The following is a 19,705-nucleotide window of genomic DNA, read 5'->3' as shown; positions in this document are numbered from 1 at the left end:
TCATTTAAGGCAATTAATCAAACTTCACACAGCGCTCTCGAGAGCCACGAAAGGCTTTATACAGCTTTTTTCACACATGCAGTAGCACTACCCAAGACCTGTAAACAGACTGTGGTGGAGTTCCACTGTAATGTCGGCATGTAGTTGGTTACTTCCTTCAGGAGAGTTCACATTATTGACTGAAAGTCATGATAAACAGGACTGCAGCAGTGTCATAACCTGATAATCTCCCACCTGTCACAGCCATCCCATGTAACGTGGCCTAAAGTTGGTATCTCCCCTCCTCATAAAGCTCTATCTAACACTTCAAAATCACACTTTAAGTGTGTGTGTGTATGTCATAGACATGTGGATCTTACATTATGACATGTTTGCCAAATATTTCCAAAAATCACTCCAATATTTATCTAAAAGGGACGTGTTCCTGTTAAAAGTAAACAACATTTTGTTGACGGGCCATATGTTTGAGGCTGTGTCTCCTCCTTCCACGTCAGGGCTATTACGGAGGTTTTAATGAATCGCTTTAAGTTTTCTGTCCAGGGGCAATACTGATGCGTCCCCTAATGAGATGAGTCTGGGTAAACAAGGTGGTTGTCTAGTTCCACACAATCCCAGAACAGGTATCCCTGTCTCTGTTTCACATCTAGGACACATTTTAATGATGATGATGATGATGAGTGCTACAGCTCCTGACAGCTGCTGTAAGAAAAAGATTGAGCGTCTTTGCAAATTGATCCATTTACAATTTTTTTTTCCCTTTTCCGCTTAGCCTAATGGTGCATGGCATCTGCACCGTAGTCACAGAATATAGTCCCTAATCTGTAGGTACGTCCGGGGGGAGAGTAACTGTCGCTCTCCGAAATTCAAAAGAACCAAGTGTCTCCTTCTCATAAACGTCCAGAAGTGTTTGCATACCCAAACTATGCCGTATTTAAGTAATCCTGTCTCGCAGAGCGGCAGGGAGAGAAGGGTTATAATGAAAGGAGGCTTCAGTGACGCTGTGGTGCTGCAGAGCATACCTGCATATCTGTCCAAACTCCAGAGATAGGATTTATGAGAGGATTATCTGTACCTGTTTTTAAAGTGCGATATCTGTTAACAAAAGGGACGCCTGCCTGTGGAAGCTCATCTGCATAATACTGCTGTCTGCTTCCAAGCAGGAGGGCCAGATTGATCTAATTTGGGCTGCCCAGTGAACGATTCAGATTCAGCCTGCTCGCTGATAAGGATAAGTTTCTGATTTCCTTAAAAATGGCTTTGATTTTGGGAATTCATCTTAACTCTGTTAAACAAATGCTGAAAGAGAAAGGATATTATTTCACTGATTAGAGATCTTGAACTGCAGATAAGTAATGCAGAAAAAGGAAGTTAGACAGCAACAACTGCTCAGCGGGGAGGTGGAGAGGCAAGGCATGCTTTTTTTGCATATTAGTTTTAAATCCTGAAAATACATTATAGGCACGTAACAGATCCTTCAGAGCGGGTAGGGTGGAGTTTAAATAAGACACATATAATATAATGTTAGACCTGGTCCCTGGTCCTCCTCCTTAACCCCCCTCCATAGTTTGGGGTGGGCACTTAAGCTCAGTGTACTGGTAAAACGCATCTGAGAGAGGATTTGTTCATTGACCTCACAGGAGTCTGGCTACAGCAGCAGGAGCTTTGCTGGATATTCTTTACCAGCGTGAATAAAACAAACGTATCAATCCCAGAGTAACTATTATGGACAGATGAGAGTAGCTTATTCACGGCTTGATTCGCGTCTCTCCCTCCACGTGTCTACTAAATTAAGATCTGAGTTTTCTTTTTTCAGAGCCCTTCGCTGCAAAGGACAAAGGTTTACAGATCAGTCCTGTCCAGCTATAAAGAGCACAGCTGAGGACTATTTGATCATAAATATTGTGGATCCACAAAATGACAATCAGTGCAATAGCTGTCCTGATATTTCAGTGTGGACCAGTCGGCCAAAAGCTGATTGATTATTGATTTAGCCTTACAAGTTTTCTAATTCTTTAATTTTTCGCCGTTATGGATACTTGGAACTGGAGGCCGACGCACATGCTGTGACAGACTGCACTGGCCAGTTTCTGTCAAAGTGAGGGACAGCCTCGTTACATAACAGCGTGTGTATACAAGTGTGTGTAGCTGAGGGAGGCCCAGGATGCAAGCAGTGTTTTAACAGACCTGGTTCACACACACTTCAAACACACGATGGCTCACTGATTCGTAAGCAAGACAGAACGCAGCAGAGCCTCATACGCCTCACCCAGCGCCATACATGACCCCTGTCAGCACCCATGGTGGGCAGCCAGGTTTTTTTGTTTGTTTGTTCGAGAGGTGGAGGAGGACGGGGAGGAGGGGTGCTTGAAAAGTCTGGGAACATGCCAGCCAAACCAGTAAAATGGGAGCACTGGTTCCCGCACTGCTGCTGCGTCAGTGCCTTCAGTAAACTGCATAGTAAGACGGGTCATCGCGCACAACTACTCAGCTGCCACGACACCTGCTCAAAGTGGACCGAAGGTCACGCAAAGATCGTTTAACTGAGGTCCAGGGTGAGAACATCAACGATATATAAAACCAAATCCTGTTTTGAGTCTTGATGGGGAGAAAGAAGAGCAGTTTGACAGATCAGGATGTGTGTGTCTCAGAGGAAGTTAGTGTGTGTGCATGCTTGTGCATACACGTCTGCGTGATGAATTAGTCTCCTGGCAGATGAACTATCCCACTTGAAGGGATTGTACTGCTAACCCCAAAGCCGAGCGGATAAATATTTGTCTTCAGCCGTCTTTGGAATGATTAAATATTATTCCAGCCACCGAATGGGTCAGATGTTGCATCAGACTGCACCAGCTTTGTTTCCCCTTTTGAAAGATACGGGGCGTCCTGTTAGCTCACCTGGTAGAGCTCGTACCATGTGTACCAGCGGCTCGGCTCTTTGCTGCATGTCTTTCACTGCCTTTCCCGTCTCTCTAGGTATCACTGTCCACGTGTACCTTTTAATTGACTAACACTAACAACCTTTTGACTTAGAATACACATGAAATGACCAAAGCCAACAAAACTGATCCTACTAACGTAACTGAATGTTATCGGTACATCCACGGCTGACGTAGTTTATTCCTGTGGGCAACAGAGCTGCACCGTTGTCCAAAAACGGTTAAAAATACAGCAGAGAGCCACGCTGTTGTACATGTTTTTACATTACACTGAACACTGTCGTGTATTTTTAGTCACTCCAACATACCGTGAATTCTCCTGGTGCTTTAAAAACTCACTTGAGCACCAAATATACATTAATCCGCAGCTGAAAATCCCCAACCAAGATATGTCCTGTTTGAGTAATGTTTGCTAAAAACTACAGTATCCTGGTTTAGGAAATTACTGACTGGAATGGTGGCCTGTTGGTCACACGGTTGATTTGTCCACCACTGATTGGTCCGAACTGAAACATCTCAAAAACGGATGAACTTTAAAAACTTTGCTGATCCCGACATTTCTTCAAGAGCCATCATCAGGTCAAAGTTTGAATTTGTCCCATACCTTGGTGCAAAAAGGAACATTCCCATCAGCCTCAGCTGTAACTTGTGTTTAGTGCTAATTAGCAAATGTTAGCATGCTAAACTAAAATGATGAATATTATATCCTGTAAACATTATTCATTGTGAGCATGTTAGCATGCTGATGTTAGCGTTTAGCGAATGCTCTGTGAGGCAAAGCGTTGCCTGGATGTAGACTCTCAGTCTCGTTCGTCTCGGTCGTGTCTATCTGTCTGCCTTAGGGGTCTGGAGGGTTTGCGGTCTGGAGCGAGCATGGCCCCGGCCCAGCATCTGTGATTAGCTCGTGGTTTTCCTCTCATTGCTTCACTCACTTGGCTCATATGACATTAACGTGAGCACGTGATAGACAGGAGAAAAACTTTCGGCTATCTTGGAGATTTGCGTCAGTCAGGCAACCTGCAGCCATTCTGCTGCTGTATCTGGTGTCCTAATGCTAACCTTGTGTGTGTGTGTGTGTGTGTGTGTGCGTGCTGAGTGTGGTTTAACTGCAAACTGTGGATGTCTGTGTGCTAGTAATCAAAATAATCATCAAGCCCTGCGTAGGTTTGCCGAGACGTCTGTTGCTGCGTGTGCCAACGCGAGTTCACATTTCGAATGATTGACGCTCTCTCTCTCTCTCTCTCTCTCTCACACACACACCTGTGTATTTGACAGTGTGTCAGTGACGTTTTACATTAACGTGAGTCAATCTGGCTGCTGAGCTCACTGCCATTAATCAGCGGGCAGCAGCAGGGAAGTCTGGGTTTTTCCCATAACCTACTTTCAACTGCACAGACAGACAGACAGACAGACAGACAGATAGATAGATAGATAGATAGATAGATAGATAGATAGATAGATAGATAGATAGATAGATAGATAGATAGATGAGCAGAGAGTGTAATTGTTTACTTTATTGCTTATGACTGCAAGACAGATCGTTCAAAATGCTTCCTGATCCACATCCAACCCCACTCCTCCTCTTCCTCTGTCTGCTCTTCTTCATCTTCCCTCATTCCTGGAAGGTTCACAGGCGAGCCAGTGACGTGGCTCAGTTTAAAGGTCCGCGGTTGTCCAATTGCAGAGTTGCCTTTTGAGTCTGGCTGATGTCAGCCAGGTCGAGAGTCGATCTAAAGACTAGCTGCACCGAATCCACATCAGATCACAACCCTGACCAGAGCGCCTACGTGTGTGATATTGATCGGTGAAATATAGGCTGACTGCTTAGCTGCGTCATGGTTGTGGATAATAACAGGAAAGTAACAAAAGTTCCCAGAGATTTCACACACTTACACACACACACACACACACACACAAACACACACAGACTCATTTAGTCTGAGCTTTGACATGTTGATAAGTGAGCGGTGGCTGGTAAGAGAAACCTCCCTGGTTGACCATGTGTGTGCCAGCTGTGGGAACTGGTGACCACACATCTCTGACACACACACACACACACACACAGACACACAACCTGACCAGGGGAAGTGGGGGTCCTCGGCTGAGATCACAGCTGGTTCTTCCACAGGACAGAAGTATTTGAAAGGGGGGAAAAAAAGACCATTTAAAACCCTTTGATACTCTGCAACGTCCAATCAGTAAATGAGCTGCAGGAATAAAAGCCTGCGCTTCTGTCCAGACGTCTGCTATCCAGGCTGCGTGTCTGTGCGTGAGCCCTAGTCCTCATTTCTTTCCCTGTATTTTACTGCCATTATTCAGCAACCTACACCTCTCATGTCTGATGCAGCGCACTGGAGAACAGGGGTAAGAAAATACACAATGCTGAGTGGTGGATGTTAAGAGAGGCCAATGTGGTGTTGATTACCTTGTCAGCAACGAGGTTGCTGAGTTTACACAGCCACTGAAAAGACTAGAGAGAGAAAGATAGAGGGAGAGAAGAGAGGGATAGTGGAGGAGAGGAGTGAGGCTGTTAACTGCCTTTCCATACAAGGAGAGGTAGGGGGAGAAAAGAGGAGGAGGGGGAGGAGAAAGCGAGAGGCAGCAGGGGAAAGCGAGAGAGAGAGAGAGAGAGAGAGAGAGAGAGGGGAGGGTAATAAGAGGAGATACAATGAGAGAGGGAAGGGAGGAGGAGAGAAATTTGGCAAGAGAGATAAAGACAGAGGGATAAAGGCTGATAAGGCTGCAGCCGCCGGTGGGTTACAGAGGAGAGAGAGAGGAGAGAAGAAGAAGTGAGAGAGTGAGCTGTATCCTCTCGGAGGCCTGAACTGTGTGATTCTGCTGCAGCTTCTCTCTGTCACTGCCTGACTGATCCGAACAGGTAGGACACACACAGAGAGCACTGAGACTCCATTCATTCCCCGCAGCCTTTTTTTTTTTTTTTTTTAGCCATATGAGACCCAGTAGGATTGTGTCTTTATCTGTGGAAAATGTAGTATTTTTGTGTGAATGCATGCAGCAGCAGAATAAAATTTTAAGATCTCTTACTTGAGTTATACAATAACAAATACCAAAATATTCCAATACAAGTAAAAGTTATACATTCGAAATGTTGTTTAAGTAAAAGTATATTATTAGAAACGTGTATAACAGAATTTCTGCTAACAAAATATACATAAAGAATCAAAAGTTAAAATGACTAATTGTGCAGAGTGGTAACTTTCAGAGAGGTGTAATGTTATGTTGTGTGTATTGTCTTTAATGTCTCTTTAAGACTGATGCATTAACATGTCAGCAGCATTTTAACGCTGAATGCTGCAGCAGCCGGTTTAACTTCTTGTGTACTTTTGAGACATTGAATCTATAACAATGCAACATGTGTTAGAAATGTATGTTTTCATTTGTAGACTCTTATTCCGAAAAGTAACATCTAATTAGAGCAGGCAGTGAAAAAGTACAGTGTTGATAATTATAAAGTAGCATCAACTGGAAATACACAAATAAAGTATGCAAAATTATACCTCAAAAAACATTATTTTCATATTTTCTACCACTTTGCGCCATGTTTGATCTCACACAGGAATAATGTGCTCTTTTTTTTTGGAAGTTGTATCTTCCGTAATGGACCTTTTTTTCCTGAACACATCTGTTCCCACTGAATACGCACAACTTCATCTATATTGATTTTTCAGTAGTTGCTCCACCTTCTCTGGTGCAGTTGATATACAGCACAGAGGTATACACAAGCGCTCCTGGACCATCCTGGTCTTTCTGCTGAAAATGTGGCTTTTGTTAAGTACTTCAGGCAAACCAAAATGTGCATGCCCTTCTCACTTTTGTCTCTGTCTGCACTGCTACCTACACTGCAAAGATTTCCCCTCCTCCTGCACAAAAAACAGTCAACTTTCTGACCTCCTGTTGTGATGCATGCCTGGCTGAGTGTCTGTGTCTATCTGTCTTTGTTTCTGTGCATACGCATGAAGGGGAATTGGTGTTTGTAGATATGTGCACATTATACAGGAGTGTGTAAAGTGGCTGAATCAAGACAGAGTGATACATCTCTGTTCTCAGCACAAACTCCTGCATCCACCGCTGGCCCCAAACAAAAGATTTTAGAGAAAAACTGAGGGTAAACAGCAAATTACCTCCCCGCCATCCCCTTGTTAAAAATGAACATACCTCCCGCTATGTACACAAATCTGTGCTTTTGCGTGCATACCTGCATGCCTGTGTATATGAGCTGAGCTGGATGTGTGCATTATCTCCCCATGAGTTTGCTGTAATTACACAGTGAAGGTGCCCATAGGGCGGCAGCCGCTACATTTGGCTCCGCTCCACATCCCCTCGTTTTATTGTGTCTTGTGCCCGACAGAAAAACTGCTGTGTGTGTCTGTCTATGTTGACTGATGAGAGCAGTCTGCGCCAGAGAGAGTGTAAACTTTATGTGGACTGAAAATAAATGTGTGTCTCTGTATGCATCAATAAATACCATACGGTCTATTATTGTTACTGTATGTGTTTTCAGGAGCAGCAGCAGACATCAGCTGGTAGCAGATGTGTGTGTGTGTGTGTGTGTGTGTGTGTGTGTGTGTGTGTGTTTGTTGACTGCTGACACTGTGTCAGTGTGGGAATTCGGGAAATGTCTCTTAAGTGTGTTATAGTGTCAGTGTGACAAGTTCAGAGGGAAGGTCGCAGGGTTTACTGAACCAAAGTCTCAGTGTAGAATAAGGTCATCTGATAAATGCTTGTTCTTGCAACCGAGATCACATGACTGCCACTAACAGACTGCGCTTCACAGCATATCGGAAACAAATCATTTTGTAGAAAGGAAAACACCTTCTGTGAATTTTCTAGTCGTGAACTTCCTCATCTGCAATGTGTGTGTGTGCATGTGTGTGAAAAAGAGACAGAAAAACCGGTCCATCTTTGCCAACAGCTCGTGACAGGACTGACCTCATTTTCTATACTAAACATAGTGGACTGAGCAGACAGGTAGCAGTTAAGATCACATACTGATGTGAAAAACCTCCAGCTGCAAGTGGTGAACCTCCATTAACCCGAACACACGGGGCCTGTACACAAGCTTCAAAGCCTGCTGATTATCTGTTTGAAAATAACATTATGTCATTTTTCCAAAAGAAAGTTACTTTTCGGAACTGGTTGCATCGTTAAGCAGCTCAACCTGGAGTTTCATCTGCCTCCTGCAGAGCTGCAAAGTTGCAGCCAGTGAGATGATCAGATGACTGAGCAGTGAGATCAAAGCTGGGCTCTGTGTGTCTCCATACTCGAGGTATTTTTATGGCTGGCCGTTAAACTGTGCAGTGGTTAATATGCATTTAATGGAGACAGGGAATTGATAAAACACTCAGCGACATATAAGGCTGCGGTCAGAATAGTGTCAGAGTTGGAGTTTTGCAGCTATGTTGGCAGAGTAATACTATCTGACCTCTGGAAATAGACTTCAGGGACAATGTGCAGCGGGACATGAGGGTTATGTGCGCTGGCGTGTGCGTTTGCGTGCACGCGCGCGTGTGTTTGTGCGCTGGTCGACTTGCCCAAATTTAACTGTCTGCATTCTGCAGCTGCTTGGAGGTTTAGTTATAGTATAGTAACCCATAGAAACGCTGCACAAGGCTGCAGCCACATATAACATTCTCCTTTTGAGTAACACACAAACAGAAAAATGCATCCATCATCACCTCAAAAACTGTCACCTCAAGGATAAAACATCTGTCTGTCAGTCAGGAAATAGGTGAAATAACCTCACTTTTTTGTTCACTGTATTTTCACCCAAATCATTTGCATTAAAAATGTCCTTAAATGTTCTCAAGCAATGTTTTGGCTCGCATTTTGAATGCAGCCTTAAAAACTCAAACTAGAGTAAATTAAGATAATGTGCATGCACAGACTCTCACATCTGGTCCTAAAGAATCGCTTGTCAGGCTGCTGCTCTGTTGCTTTAATTCTGCCACCAGTAGAAGCAGACAGCTGGGCTGCAGAGCACAGATGGGATGAGAATATGGGTGCAGAAGGTGGAGAGGAGGATGACATAGAAGGACGCGCGTTCAGTGGTAACGAGAGGAGAGAGTGCTGGTGCAGGGACGAGACGAGCAGCGTGACTCTGATTTATATTAATCTCCAGGAACATCGTAAAAAATACACCCGCTGACAGCAAGCACAAGCTCTTCAGCCCGACACAATGAAATGTTAGGCTGAAAAACGATTGTCACGCACGTGCCCTCCTCCCCTCACCTAACGGTCTGACTCAGCAGCCGGTGGTCAGTGGATGGTCAGTCGGTGAGGTCAGTAGAGCAGCAGAGCAGAGGGGATTTGCATCTGTCCTCAGAGATGTCATCCGTGTTGTTTTATTTAAGGTCAGCTTCTGTGGCAGACATTACCCTGACAGCAATGAATGTTAACCGTTTTGCCGTGTAGCCACAGGTTGGCTGTGGACCAACACACTCGGCCCAGCCCAGGGGGATGTGAGGAGTTTTTTTTTTTTTTATCAAAGGCTGCAGGGTCAAAGGTTTCAACAAGCTTAGTTCTTAGATAAAATGGATGTCTTGTGATATGAAGGCAGGGTTGGGGAATTTTCCCCCTTATACTGATTTTCCAGGATTGTCTGGCTTTGGTTTCCTAAATGTTCACATTAAGACCCTCTCATTTGCTTGCAGATGGACAAACATTACATGCAAAGTACTTCTGCACGACTTCTTCCTTCAAATGCGCCACACGGGTGATCGTACTTAAGAAAACTCAAGAAAAGGAGCAGCGTTTTCTCAGAATCATCATTATTGGCCTTTGTGCAGGGAACCCAACCACGTGCAAACCCGATACCTCTCGACTACGAGCGAGGAACACTCACAGAGCCGTTTTTCATCTCTCCATTTCTTTCAGATGATGTCATCAGAGCACCTGACCTGTGGTTGGCTGCAGCAGCTACTCGTTGTGCTTCTGAAGCTTTGCCTCGCTTTTGCTGGGCCTTTGCGACCGCTCGACGGGACAGAATGCACAGCCAAGGGTCCTGCTTCCTACATCCTGGTCTTTACAGGTCACTGGAGCCCACAGGCCTTCCCCAAGCAGTATCCGCTGTTCCGACCCCCTGCACAGTGGTCCAAACTCATAGGTGAGAAAAACAGCTCGGGACAAAGAAACTGGATATTGGAAAATAAGCCATTCCTTATGGAACATTCGACTTGTGATGCCTGATAATCCGTTGAATTTTGACTGTTATTTCAGACTTGCAACAGCGAGGAGTCAGTGGTTATGAGTTCACCTCCCTCCGTCAAAATGGTGGCCACACTGAAATGACGGGACACTGGGTCAGACCCAGCTTGACTGAAAAACAGATTTTATGCTTCCCATCATGTGTCAGAGGTTTAGGGCCTCGTTGTCAGCGCACACAAGCGCACACAGACATGAACACGGGGATGAGAGATGTTAATGAGCAAAGCAGCAAGAAGCGGAGAGCAATAAGAAAGAAGGTCTAAATGCTACCAGATGGGGGGAGGGTTTCTCTCTGTTTCTCTAACTTCTGTCCAGCCATATCTTTAATATTTCTCCATTTCATCAACTCGATCCTACACTCCTTCCCACATTTCCGCTGGTTTACCACAGCGTTGGCGGTAAACACTGGAGGAGAGGTTTCAGGGCTGGTGAAGGTGGGTGATGATAGTTGGGGTGTGGCGGGGTCAGACCGCTTACCTCAAAGCCAGGAGGAGGAGGAGAAGAAGAGATTCAGGCCCCTCTATTCTGCTTTTTTTTTTTTTCCAGAGCCATGGAGCATAGGATGGATGGCAGATGTTTGTGCATGTGTGAGCATGTGTGTGTGTGTGTGTTGGACTACTCTTGTGCATCATTGTCTGTGGCTTTGTCTGGTTTCCAGCTCTCTCACTGGTGCCCTGCTGCCCTGCCAGACAGTGATGGCCTACTTACTCCATATAGAGACAGGCACCGGAGATTCTGACACACTCGTAATGGTTTTTAATGTCCTCGGGAACCGGTGCACTTCGCTTTGTCACAAGAGAAGAAAAACACGAGGGCCTCAATGGGCTGACAGTCTGTTGGTAGGGGACAAAAGGAACATTGGAAATGGTTTTTGTCACGCCACAAAGCAACACATAACCTGTCGGGGGCTTTGGGGGCCTGTGATGGTTAGGTGTTATTGAGGAGACCTGGGGGTGAGGGACCAAGGACAGTGCCAGAGGGAAGAGGGAATGGAGTTTGTCTTGGCCAAAGAAGAGACAGAAGCAATTTAGAAAGTGAGCTTTAACGTCTTGGTGGGGCTCAAACGTGATGTGTTATCGAGTTTCAAGGTCCTGATGCTTGTGGGAAATTTGTTAGGATGGAAATGCAATTAAGTGCATAAGTAACTGCAGTTTGGGGAGAAACAAGATAGTGTGTGAAGTGTGCTGGGCAGGTTGTGTGTGTGGCTCAGTGCGGCGTGTGTGTTAATACATGTGTCAGGAGCGTTTAAGTATAAATGCACGCTTGTGTATGTGTGCCTGTACGCCGCTCTGAAAAGTGAGGTAAGGCAGAACCATCAGAGCATTTGTCAGCGTGTTTCTGGCTAACCTTTCTCTGCCCTTAAAACCACTGGCCCAGGCCATCGGCTCTGTGGGTTTCAATATGGAGCTCCAGAACCTGCGGTACAAAGAGTTTAACCTAGATCAGTCTCTTGATTCTCAACAGATTCATAGATAACCAGAGCTGAATATGAGAATGTGAATGAAATGGTTCTGTGACCCGGCAGGTATGAAAAAGAATCAGTAATGGTTTTGAAAATTGCTAGAAAAAGACATTTTTGTCCTCCATCTGACCGCTGACTCTGAGATCCTGACCTATCTCCTGGCAGCTGTGGCCTGTGCTGTGGTTTTATCAGTGATAGATGGAGAAGAGATGTAACTATAACTGCACAATAATACCAAAGACATGCATGTGGGCAATTCCTTCAGATTTATCTGTTTAATTGCAGGAAGTAGGAGGCAGCCATAGAAATACATACAGGCTCCATGGTGGAAATGATCTCACCGTCTGGCCGAGGCTCTGTGGTGTTTCATTGACATTGATATGCATTCCAGCGAATAAGCATCTTACTCCTGTCTTCTCCTCTTTCTTGTGTTCCTTTTCTCGCTTTAGCGGTCAGCCATAATCGCCATTTTCGGCTGTGGGAGGAGGGTGCTCCAGCCAGTGCAGGGGTGCAGCACTTCGCTGAACTCGGGGTGACGGTGGAGCTGATGAAGGCGGCCAAGGAGGCCAGGAAGAGACGCGCGGTCGGCGCCATGTACCGAACGGCCGGCATCCCTAACGGCATCGGGCACAGCTCCACGGAGTTGCTCATGCAGCCCCGCAGCTCATTGGTAGGCGCAAATAAAAACTTAAGTAGAAGCAATACTCATTCACAAAAGCACGCACATGCTCAGACACAATGAGTCACACAGAAAGTCTGTTTGACTAAATCTGGTCAGTCATCTGGTGACCCGGGCCTCCGTATAACGTCGTCCATCCGCTCTGACCAAACACTTCACCACTTCTTTCCACTATCCAATCAGACTATGTTTAGCCCAAGCTCTGAAGCCCTGCAGCCACAAACGCCCACATCCATCCTGCGCGGTCTGCACTCTGTCTGCAGCCTGTCCCACTGAACTCTGCGAGCTCGGGGTGAGGGGCCCGGGATGAAGTTTAGTCAAAGGAATTCTTCGACAATTTGGGAAGCACGTTTAATCATTTCCCTACTCAGAGCTGAATGAGAAGATCGATGCCACTCTCATGTCTGCATGGTTAATTTAGCTTAGCGTAAAGGCTGGAAACAGGGGGAAAGAGCTAGCCCGGCTCTGTCCGACAGCAACAAAACCTGCACTAGCACCCCTAAAGCTAGCTAATTAACGTACTACATCTTGTTGGTTTAACCCGTACAAAAAACAAGGTGAAAATGACAGTATGTTGTGTGCTACATTATTTCTTGGCCTGGCTTGACTGGAGTCTTGTCATCATCCCCCTGACATAAATATAACCCCCATAAAACTGCAGTTTTTGTACAGATCAAACAAACAAGATGCTATAATGAGTTAATGAGTGAATTTAGTAGCTGCTGGTAGGAGGATTTTGTTACTTTTGGATAGAGCCTGGCCATTTACCTCTGTTTCCAATCTTTATGCTATGCTAACTGCTCCACTTTTAACATTCAGATAAGAGAATGGAATTTCTCATCTGACTTTCAGCAAATAAACAAATAAACATATTTCTCAAAAGTTCAAACTATTCCTTTCAGGGTAAAACTAAAGAATAGGTTCAAATATCATCAAGTCCACCTTAATACATTATTCTCACATATGTACACTGAAAGGTAATGGTTCTTCCTCAGCATATCGGCCTTGGAGTGATCCCGTCCTCGCGTGCAAAACTGCATTCTGACGCTCCGCCGAAGCTAATGTGAGGCCTCATCAGTCAGATCTAGCCAAATTGAGTGAATATTTTCCTGGGATATTTATAGTGCAGAATTACCTCTTTGTGTTACTATCCCTTTGGATCTATCCCTATTTGGCACTGAAACGACTAACTGTGGCTGATATCCATTTGATTTGGCAAACTCAGACTGCTGAAGCCCCCTATTCAAGGCTGATAAATGGGCTGAAATATATGGACGGCTGTTGGGCTGCAGGCTCAATGTCCAACTAGGGCACAACTTTGCTCATCGCTGGACTACAGGGTACCGCTGCTGCTCAATCGTTAGTGAGTTTGGGAGCAAAGGGGTCATCATGGGGTTTTTTTTAGGCTAAATTTAGGCCAAGGGCTTAAACAAAGGCAAAGGATTTGAGGTAGCACTGAGGTACGGAACTGTGGAAAAATGTGTCATACTATTCACACAGCTAAAGCTAGAAATGAAGCATTCCTTTATGTGTAAAGCATATGTAGCTGATGGATGAGAGAGGAAGAGGTGAGGAGGAAGGGCGGACATTTACTGGAGCTTTTAGAAATAGGTGTGTGCCTGCCTGAAAGTCTGGTGACCTACATTTGTTTATTGGTTATTCCACTGCCTGAACCCGAGGGCCCTTAAAAATCATAAACAACCCCGTCAGAGGGCATCTTCGGTAAGTACTTGTCATGGACAGCAGCTTAGCAGCTTGTCGTCTAGGTGCATGATGTCTGTGGTGGCTCTTAAATGGGTCCATCTGTTTTTAGACCAGTAGACAGAACCAGAGACAAAGCGCGGTATGACTGCTGTGTGTTTGTGCTGAACGTGCGAAGACAGACTGAATGACGTGAGTCTGCTGACGGCTTGATCCGCTGTCCTGCGTTTCTGTCTCTTTCGCACGCTCACATGTTAGTCCCGTCCCTGTTCTCTTCCCCGCAAACCAAAACATTTCTATCCCCATAATCACTAGCCTCCCGCTGTTGCTGATAAAAGTGTAATTCAAAGCAGACAGATAAATCCAAAGAGGTACCATTCAGCATCCAACAGGCATCATTCTTAAAGATTCAGTATTTTGGAAGATCATTGGCACCACAGAAAAAGGGGCAGCTCCTGCATTAAGCTGCTCGCGCCAGTGAACTGATCAAGCCAGTGAGGTGGGAAACCCCTAAGTAGACATCCCTGCTCCTGATGGAAAAAGCAAGAGGTGGCTTCTTGGAAAAGCCGCAGTTTGAGAGGAGGCTGAAAAGGACAGGAGCGAGGAGGGAAGGAAGGGAGGAAGGAAGGAAGGAGGGGATCAGCAGAGGATTCTGAGAAGCAACAGAGCTGCTTCAGATTTGGTTTCTCTGTTTCTTGCCGTGCGTCACAGGCAAGAAAACAGACCCCTTGCCTCCCGTCCCGAGTGGTCTGTACTGCTTGGTGCGCTGGTTTGATGTCTGTTCCAGCACTCTTCCATCCACCGGCGCTCTGTCCGACCCCACACCACCCTTTCCTGGCCATCCGAAAGCGGTCCAAGCCCACCCACCCTTCGCTGAGCCTGAGCAGTTCAGCCCAGGTCCTCAAGTATCGAGCTGCGAGCGAGGAGGCGTTTTCAAATGTGCTGTCTTCTGGGCGTCTGCCACCTCAGCATGTGCTGACCCCCAGGCCACTTCCTGTATGAGGTCACCAGCTCTCAGGAAACATCCATCACACAGGAGACAGAGTCTAACCCTGCACAGGAAACTGAGTGGGTGCACACAAATGTAGTCCCCAGTCTCTGCATTTATTACAACGTTTATAAATTCTGACATCAACAATGTGTGTGTGTGTGTGTACCTTACTATTATTCCTTTAGCTTATCTAATCCTAAACACATATACTGTATATCATCAGACAAGGGGCAGTATAACACATTACTGTGGCTGGTGGAGCAATCAAACTACACCTAAGACCAAGTGATAGTTGTTTTTGTTTTGTTTTTCATTATTCTGATTTTCATCTTGCAATCATCTGGAGCGCTGCAATTTGACTTTTGACTGGAGCCAGAAAATAATCACAGCTGTGCTTAGATTACTGTCTGGGTCCAGTATGATCGATTGTAACTTTTGTCTTCTTGCATTTCATGGCATTTTCTTTGTGGTTTCATTTACAGTTACAGTCTGACAAAGCAAAGCAAGACAAGAAAGCCACATCATCAGCGCGATATATCAATATTTACACACAGCACATACAAAACAAGAGAAGAACAAAAATGTCTTCTCGGTATATGAAGAAAGAAAAACACAAAGATAAACTGAAGAAAGAAACCAGATTACACAGTCATGCAAACGGGCTTGTGAGGTTGTGCAGCAGTGCTTCGAGCTAAAAAGCTAACATCAGTATCATGTTCACCATCATAATTTAGCATTTTAGTATTTGAAAATTAGCACCAAACACCAAGCACAGCTGAGGCTGATGGGAATGTTCTTGGCTTTGCAGGTATTTAGCTGTAAAGTATTGGACAAAATTGATTGTAGACCTGATGATGGTGCTAGATGAAAAGTGAAGGGATTGCCAAAGTTGTTGCACTTCATCTTGAGAAGGACAATAATGTGTGTCATGGCAATCCATCCCATAATTGTTGAGGTGCTTCACTCTGGATCACAGTGGTGGACTGACCGACACTGCCATCCCAGAAGCCACTTCACTGCCATGGCTACATAGCGACATACATCCTCCTCATTTTAATGCTCCTCGGTTTATTGTTGCCATGCTTGTAGTTTATGAGCGTTTGACTCAATTGATGCATTTCTTTTTTTATTGTGCTTTTTTGCATCTCCATAATGTGCGAGCTAAATTTCCCTTTTGGACAGCGATATTTGACCTTGCTGCATTCTCTCTTTCTCTGATTGACAGTTGTCCCTGATGGTGAAGATGATCCCCAGCCCCGACTGGTTCGTCGGCGTGGACAGCCTAAACCTTTGCGAGGGCGGCCGGTGGAAACAGGAAGTGACCCTTGACCTCCAGCCTTATGATGCAGGGACAGACAGCGGGTTCACTTTCTCCTCTCCCAACTTCCCCACCAGCCCCTCGGAAAACATCACAAAGGTGAGCTCTTGCAGCGTTCACAAGCACAAAAACCATCAGTCGTCCATACAACGACTCATTTGTTTGGTCATTTGTGCGTTTATTCCAAAGACAAAGCAAGGTGAATGGCCCTATTCTTAAAATAGGTTAGCAGCATGGGTATGCGGCATCATTCTTAGCTGTCTCCACTTAAATGATTGCTTGGCGGCCCTCATGCCTGACCTGAAATGATTGGAGCAAAAAAAGGGCCCCTCTTACATAATAGACCATCTATCCTTCCCCAGCATGTGTTTTAAGATGGGCTATTGAATGAATGAATTATGCCTGGCTGTTCTTTGCTGGCTTCAGATCACATCTCAGATGCCGAACCATCCAGCCAACTCCTTCTACTATCCACGCTTAGAGGAGCTTCCGCCTATTGCCAGCATAAAGATCACTCGACAGAGCAGATCACCTGACCGCCAAGCCCCGATGTCCAATCATATTCTGCCTAACTCCATCAGTCCGCAGCGTTTCTCAGGTGAGGCCAAAGGATCAGTGGCGCCCAAGCATTTTACCTGCAAGATTACGTTGATTTGTATTACATGAAAGTTATGATATGGATCCATTTCCAGATCTTTGGCCTACCTACAGATGCTACAAGCACACGCTAATAGAAACCACCCTTGTTTCTGCTGAGATTTCGACTCCCAAACTCTTCCTTTCTTCTCTTTCCCCTCCAGCGACACCACTGGACTGTGAAGTGTCTCTCTGGTCATCCTGGGGCTTGTGTCTGGGTCCCTGCTCCAGAGGGGGTGTCCGCCACCGCACACGTTACATCCTCTTGCGGCCAGCCAATGCTGGCACCCCCTGCCCTGAGCTGGAGGAACAGGCTGAATGTGTACCACACAGCTGTATGAGGCTTCAGTAACCCGCAGGGCGCACAAGCACAGATACTGCCAGTACTCAACACTGGGACTCTCATGTTATTACTGCTGGACTAAGAGATGTTTCTGCATCTTGAGCATTTCCTTGATAATGCAAAGGATCTGTGTGTTTGACACGGTCAAATTGTGGATATTTAAGACTTGATGCATTGCCTGGGCAACCTGTTAGTATTAGATTGTACACTGCTCTGGGTATATTTTAATGGGGAAAAAAGGGAAATTGAAGTCTGAGTGTGGACAGTTTTTAATGTTTGAGATAACACTTTGAATGTGTTCAGATAAAAAGTGACTTTTATAAATTGTTGTGGGTGCAGAATAGAAAAACTGAGAGGAAGATGCATGACACATGTGTCTCCTCAAACACCAGTATATGACACTTGTTATGGTTTGTTTCTTCGCAACAACATATGCATTTAATCTGTACTGCTGATAATCTGCTGATAGCAGCATACCAGAATAACAAATCTTCGACACACACACACACAGACACACACATGCGCACACACACACACACACACACACACACACACACTAATGTGCACAAAGAATTCTGCACACAAAAGTCCTTGCACATACTGCATACTTTTACAGGCACGGAGGCGTTGGTTCACGTAGGTAACCTATACATGCTTGGCACATGTAGCTCTTTCAAAATAACCTCACACCCCGATTTATAAATATCGCCTTTCACAAGAAACACCTAATAGCTGACTTGAGGCTTAGAGCCAGTCTAAAGAAGCTGGCCTATTTTCTAATAAGATGCAGGTTTTTATAGAAAGAAAAATAATTATTTGTATTATTATCTCTTTTGATATTTTAAATGTTTTTGTATATAATGTATGATGTATCTTATCTTGTATAACTCATGAATAAATATGGAGGTGTGTTTTTCAAAAAGAAAACGTCTGTGTTACTGTGTTCCTTTGGCTTTTCATTTGGAAGGTGTCATTATGTAAAAGCATTGTTCATATTAAAAACTCTTGTGAGATCAAAGAATGTTCTTGATTTGCACAGTTCCAGTAATAAACAATGAAGGCAACCTTTTTGTGTATGCCAGAGCATAGTTTGACCAGTATGGACACGTCTTTATTTGTGCCCAAAGCCCAAACACACAAAAAAACACAGATATAAATAGCACAGTGTGAAAAGATCATGGTGCCCTACATTCACAAATATAGAAGTCCCATTTCTAGGAATTAGAAATATTAGAAAAATACGGACTCATCGCTTCACTGCGATGAAGAGATTGTGGCGGTGTAGCACCTCCTAGTGGTCACAATCTATCACAATAATACTAAAGGTATAACTTCTAATAGAAATGATAATTTGCAAGTGCGAAACTTAACACGAGCAGGTGCTCAGTGGCACGGTGAAGCCTGTCGTGCATTTTCATCTAAAAACACCATTAGTGAGATCTCATTTTAACAGACAGTCTGCTCTGTTCAGGTCAATATGTGAAACTTCATCCATCACGAGTTTAATCACTTTTAATCATAACCGATATAGAAACACTGATCTTAGGTAGGTTCTATTGTAGCTTTTATTTTCTGTTTCTTGGCATGTTTTGTATTATTATTGCATGTGTGGATCGGAACATCTGCAGAAAGTGCTTTATAATGAATTATTTGCACTTTATACGTATGTTTAATATGTACACTGTGATTCATTATTATTTGAATTATTTTAACCGTATTTGTTCTTAAAACAAAATGAATTAAAATTACATAGATAAGGGATTTTCTGTGATATATTTACCGCAGGTGCAGTGACTGTGTTTTTGTGTTTTGTAAACCAATACGTCGTCAACATGTGGAATGAGAATTTTCCACCTGCAGTTGAGTTGATTTAATGAGGAGGTGATGGTCTAAACAAAAAAATATTATTATATATGTGCAATAGAAAATAGAGATAGATGTTAAAAATTACAATATAAGTAGTCAATATATCGCCTGATATTAGCTTATTGCAGATATATACCAATAGAGCAGTATATGCTGAAGATAAGTAACAGAAAATTGCAGAACGGAAGTGAAAAATTATAATTTCAGCATCCAATTTTCTGAAATCATTATCAAAATATGTGTGTTTATGTGACACATGCGTCAATATTGGTAGTATTTTTGGAACTAGAACTATCAATATCGGTATTGGTTAGAAAAATCCAGTAGGCTACTTGTTCAACTTTAATAGAAATGAAAAAAAAGTCATGAAATATTTCATGAAAGTGATTTAACTTTATTTTAGGGCGCGGTTGTCCAGCTCATCTTTAATACTGCGGAAAACCCTGAAAACTAAAGCGCCCTACGGTGCATGATGTAGTCACTGTCCCGATTCACAGGCCCGTCGCTAGAGGTCACTGTTTTCACACGCTTGCTCTCTGTCTCCGCAGT

General features: G+C 44.4%; 1 protein-coding gene across 1 annotated transcript; it reads left to right on the top strand.

The window, feature by feature from the left end:
* The first annotated feature begins 5,709 nt into the window (after positions 1 to 5,709).
* Positions 5,710 to 18,149, top strand: spon2a (spondin 2a, extracellular matrix protein). The gene is made up of 6 exons (XM_041944523.1): positions 5,710 to 5,814; positions 9,831 to 10,059; positions 12,072 to 12,292; positions 16,219 to 16,410; positions 16,738 to 16,909; positions 17,112 to 18,149. Exons 2-6 carry the CDS (start codon positions 9,831 to 9,833, stop codon positions 17,297 to 17,299), a joined length of 1,002 nt encoding a protein of 333 aa, XP_041800457.1. The 5' UTR covers positions 5,710 to 5,814; the 3' UTR covers positions 17,300 to 18,149.
* Positions 18,150 to 19,705: the final 1,556 nt, after the last annotated feature.

This window comes from Chelmon rostratus, chromosome 9, assembly GCF_017976325.1.
Source record: "Chelmon rostratus isolate fCheRos1 chromosome 9, fCheRos1.pri, whole genome shotgun sequence".
Classification (NCBI taxonomy): domain Eukaryota; kingdom Metazoa; phylum Chordata; class Actinopteri; order Chaetodontiformes; family Chaetodontidae; genus Chelmon; species Chelmon rostratus.
This window is presented reverse-complemented; position numbering and strand designations above follow the sequence as displayed.

Coding starts and splice junctions, on each gene's coding strand:
- spon2a (XM_041944523.1), top strand. CDS start 9,831: ATGATGTCATCAGAGCACCTGACCTGTGGTTGGCTGCAGCAGCTACTC. Junction 12,293..16,218: donor TGCAGCCCCGCAGCTCATTG/GTAGGCGCAAAT, acceptor TCTGATTGACAG/TTGTCCCTGATGGTGAAGAT. Junction 16,411..16,737: donor CCTCGGAAAACATCACAAAG/GTGAGCTCTTGC, acceptor TGCTGGCTTCAG/ATCACATCTCAGATGCCGAA.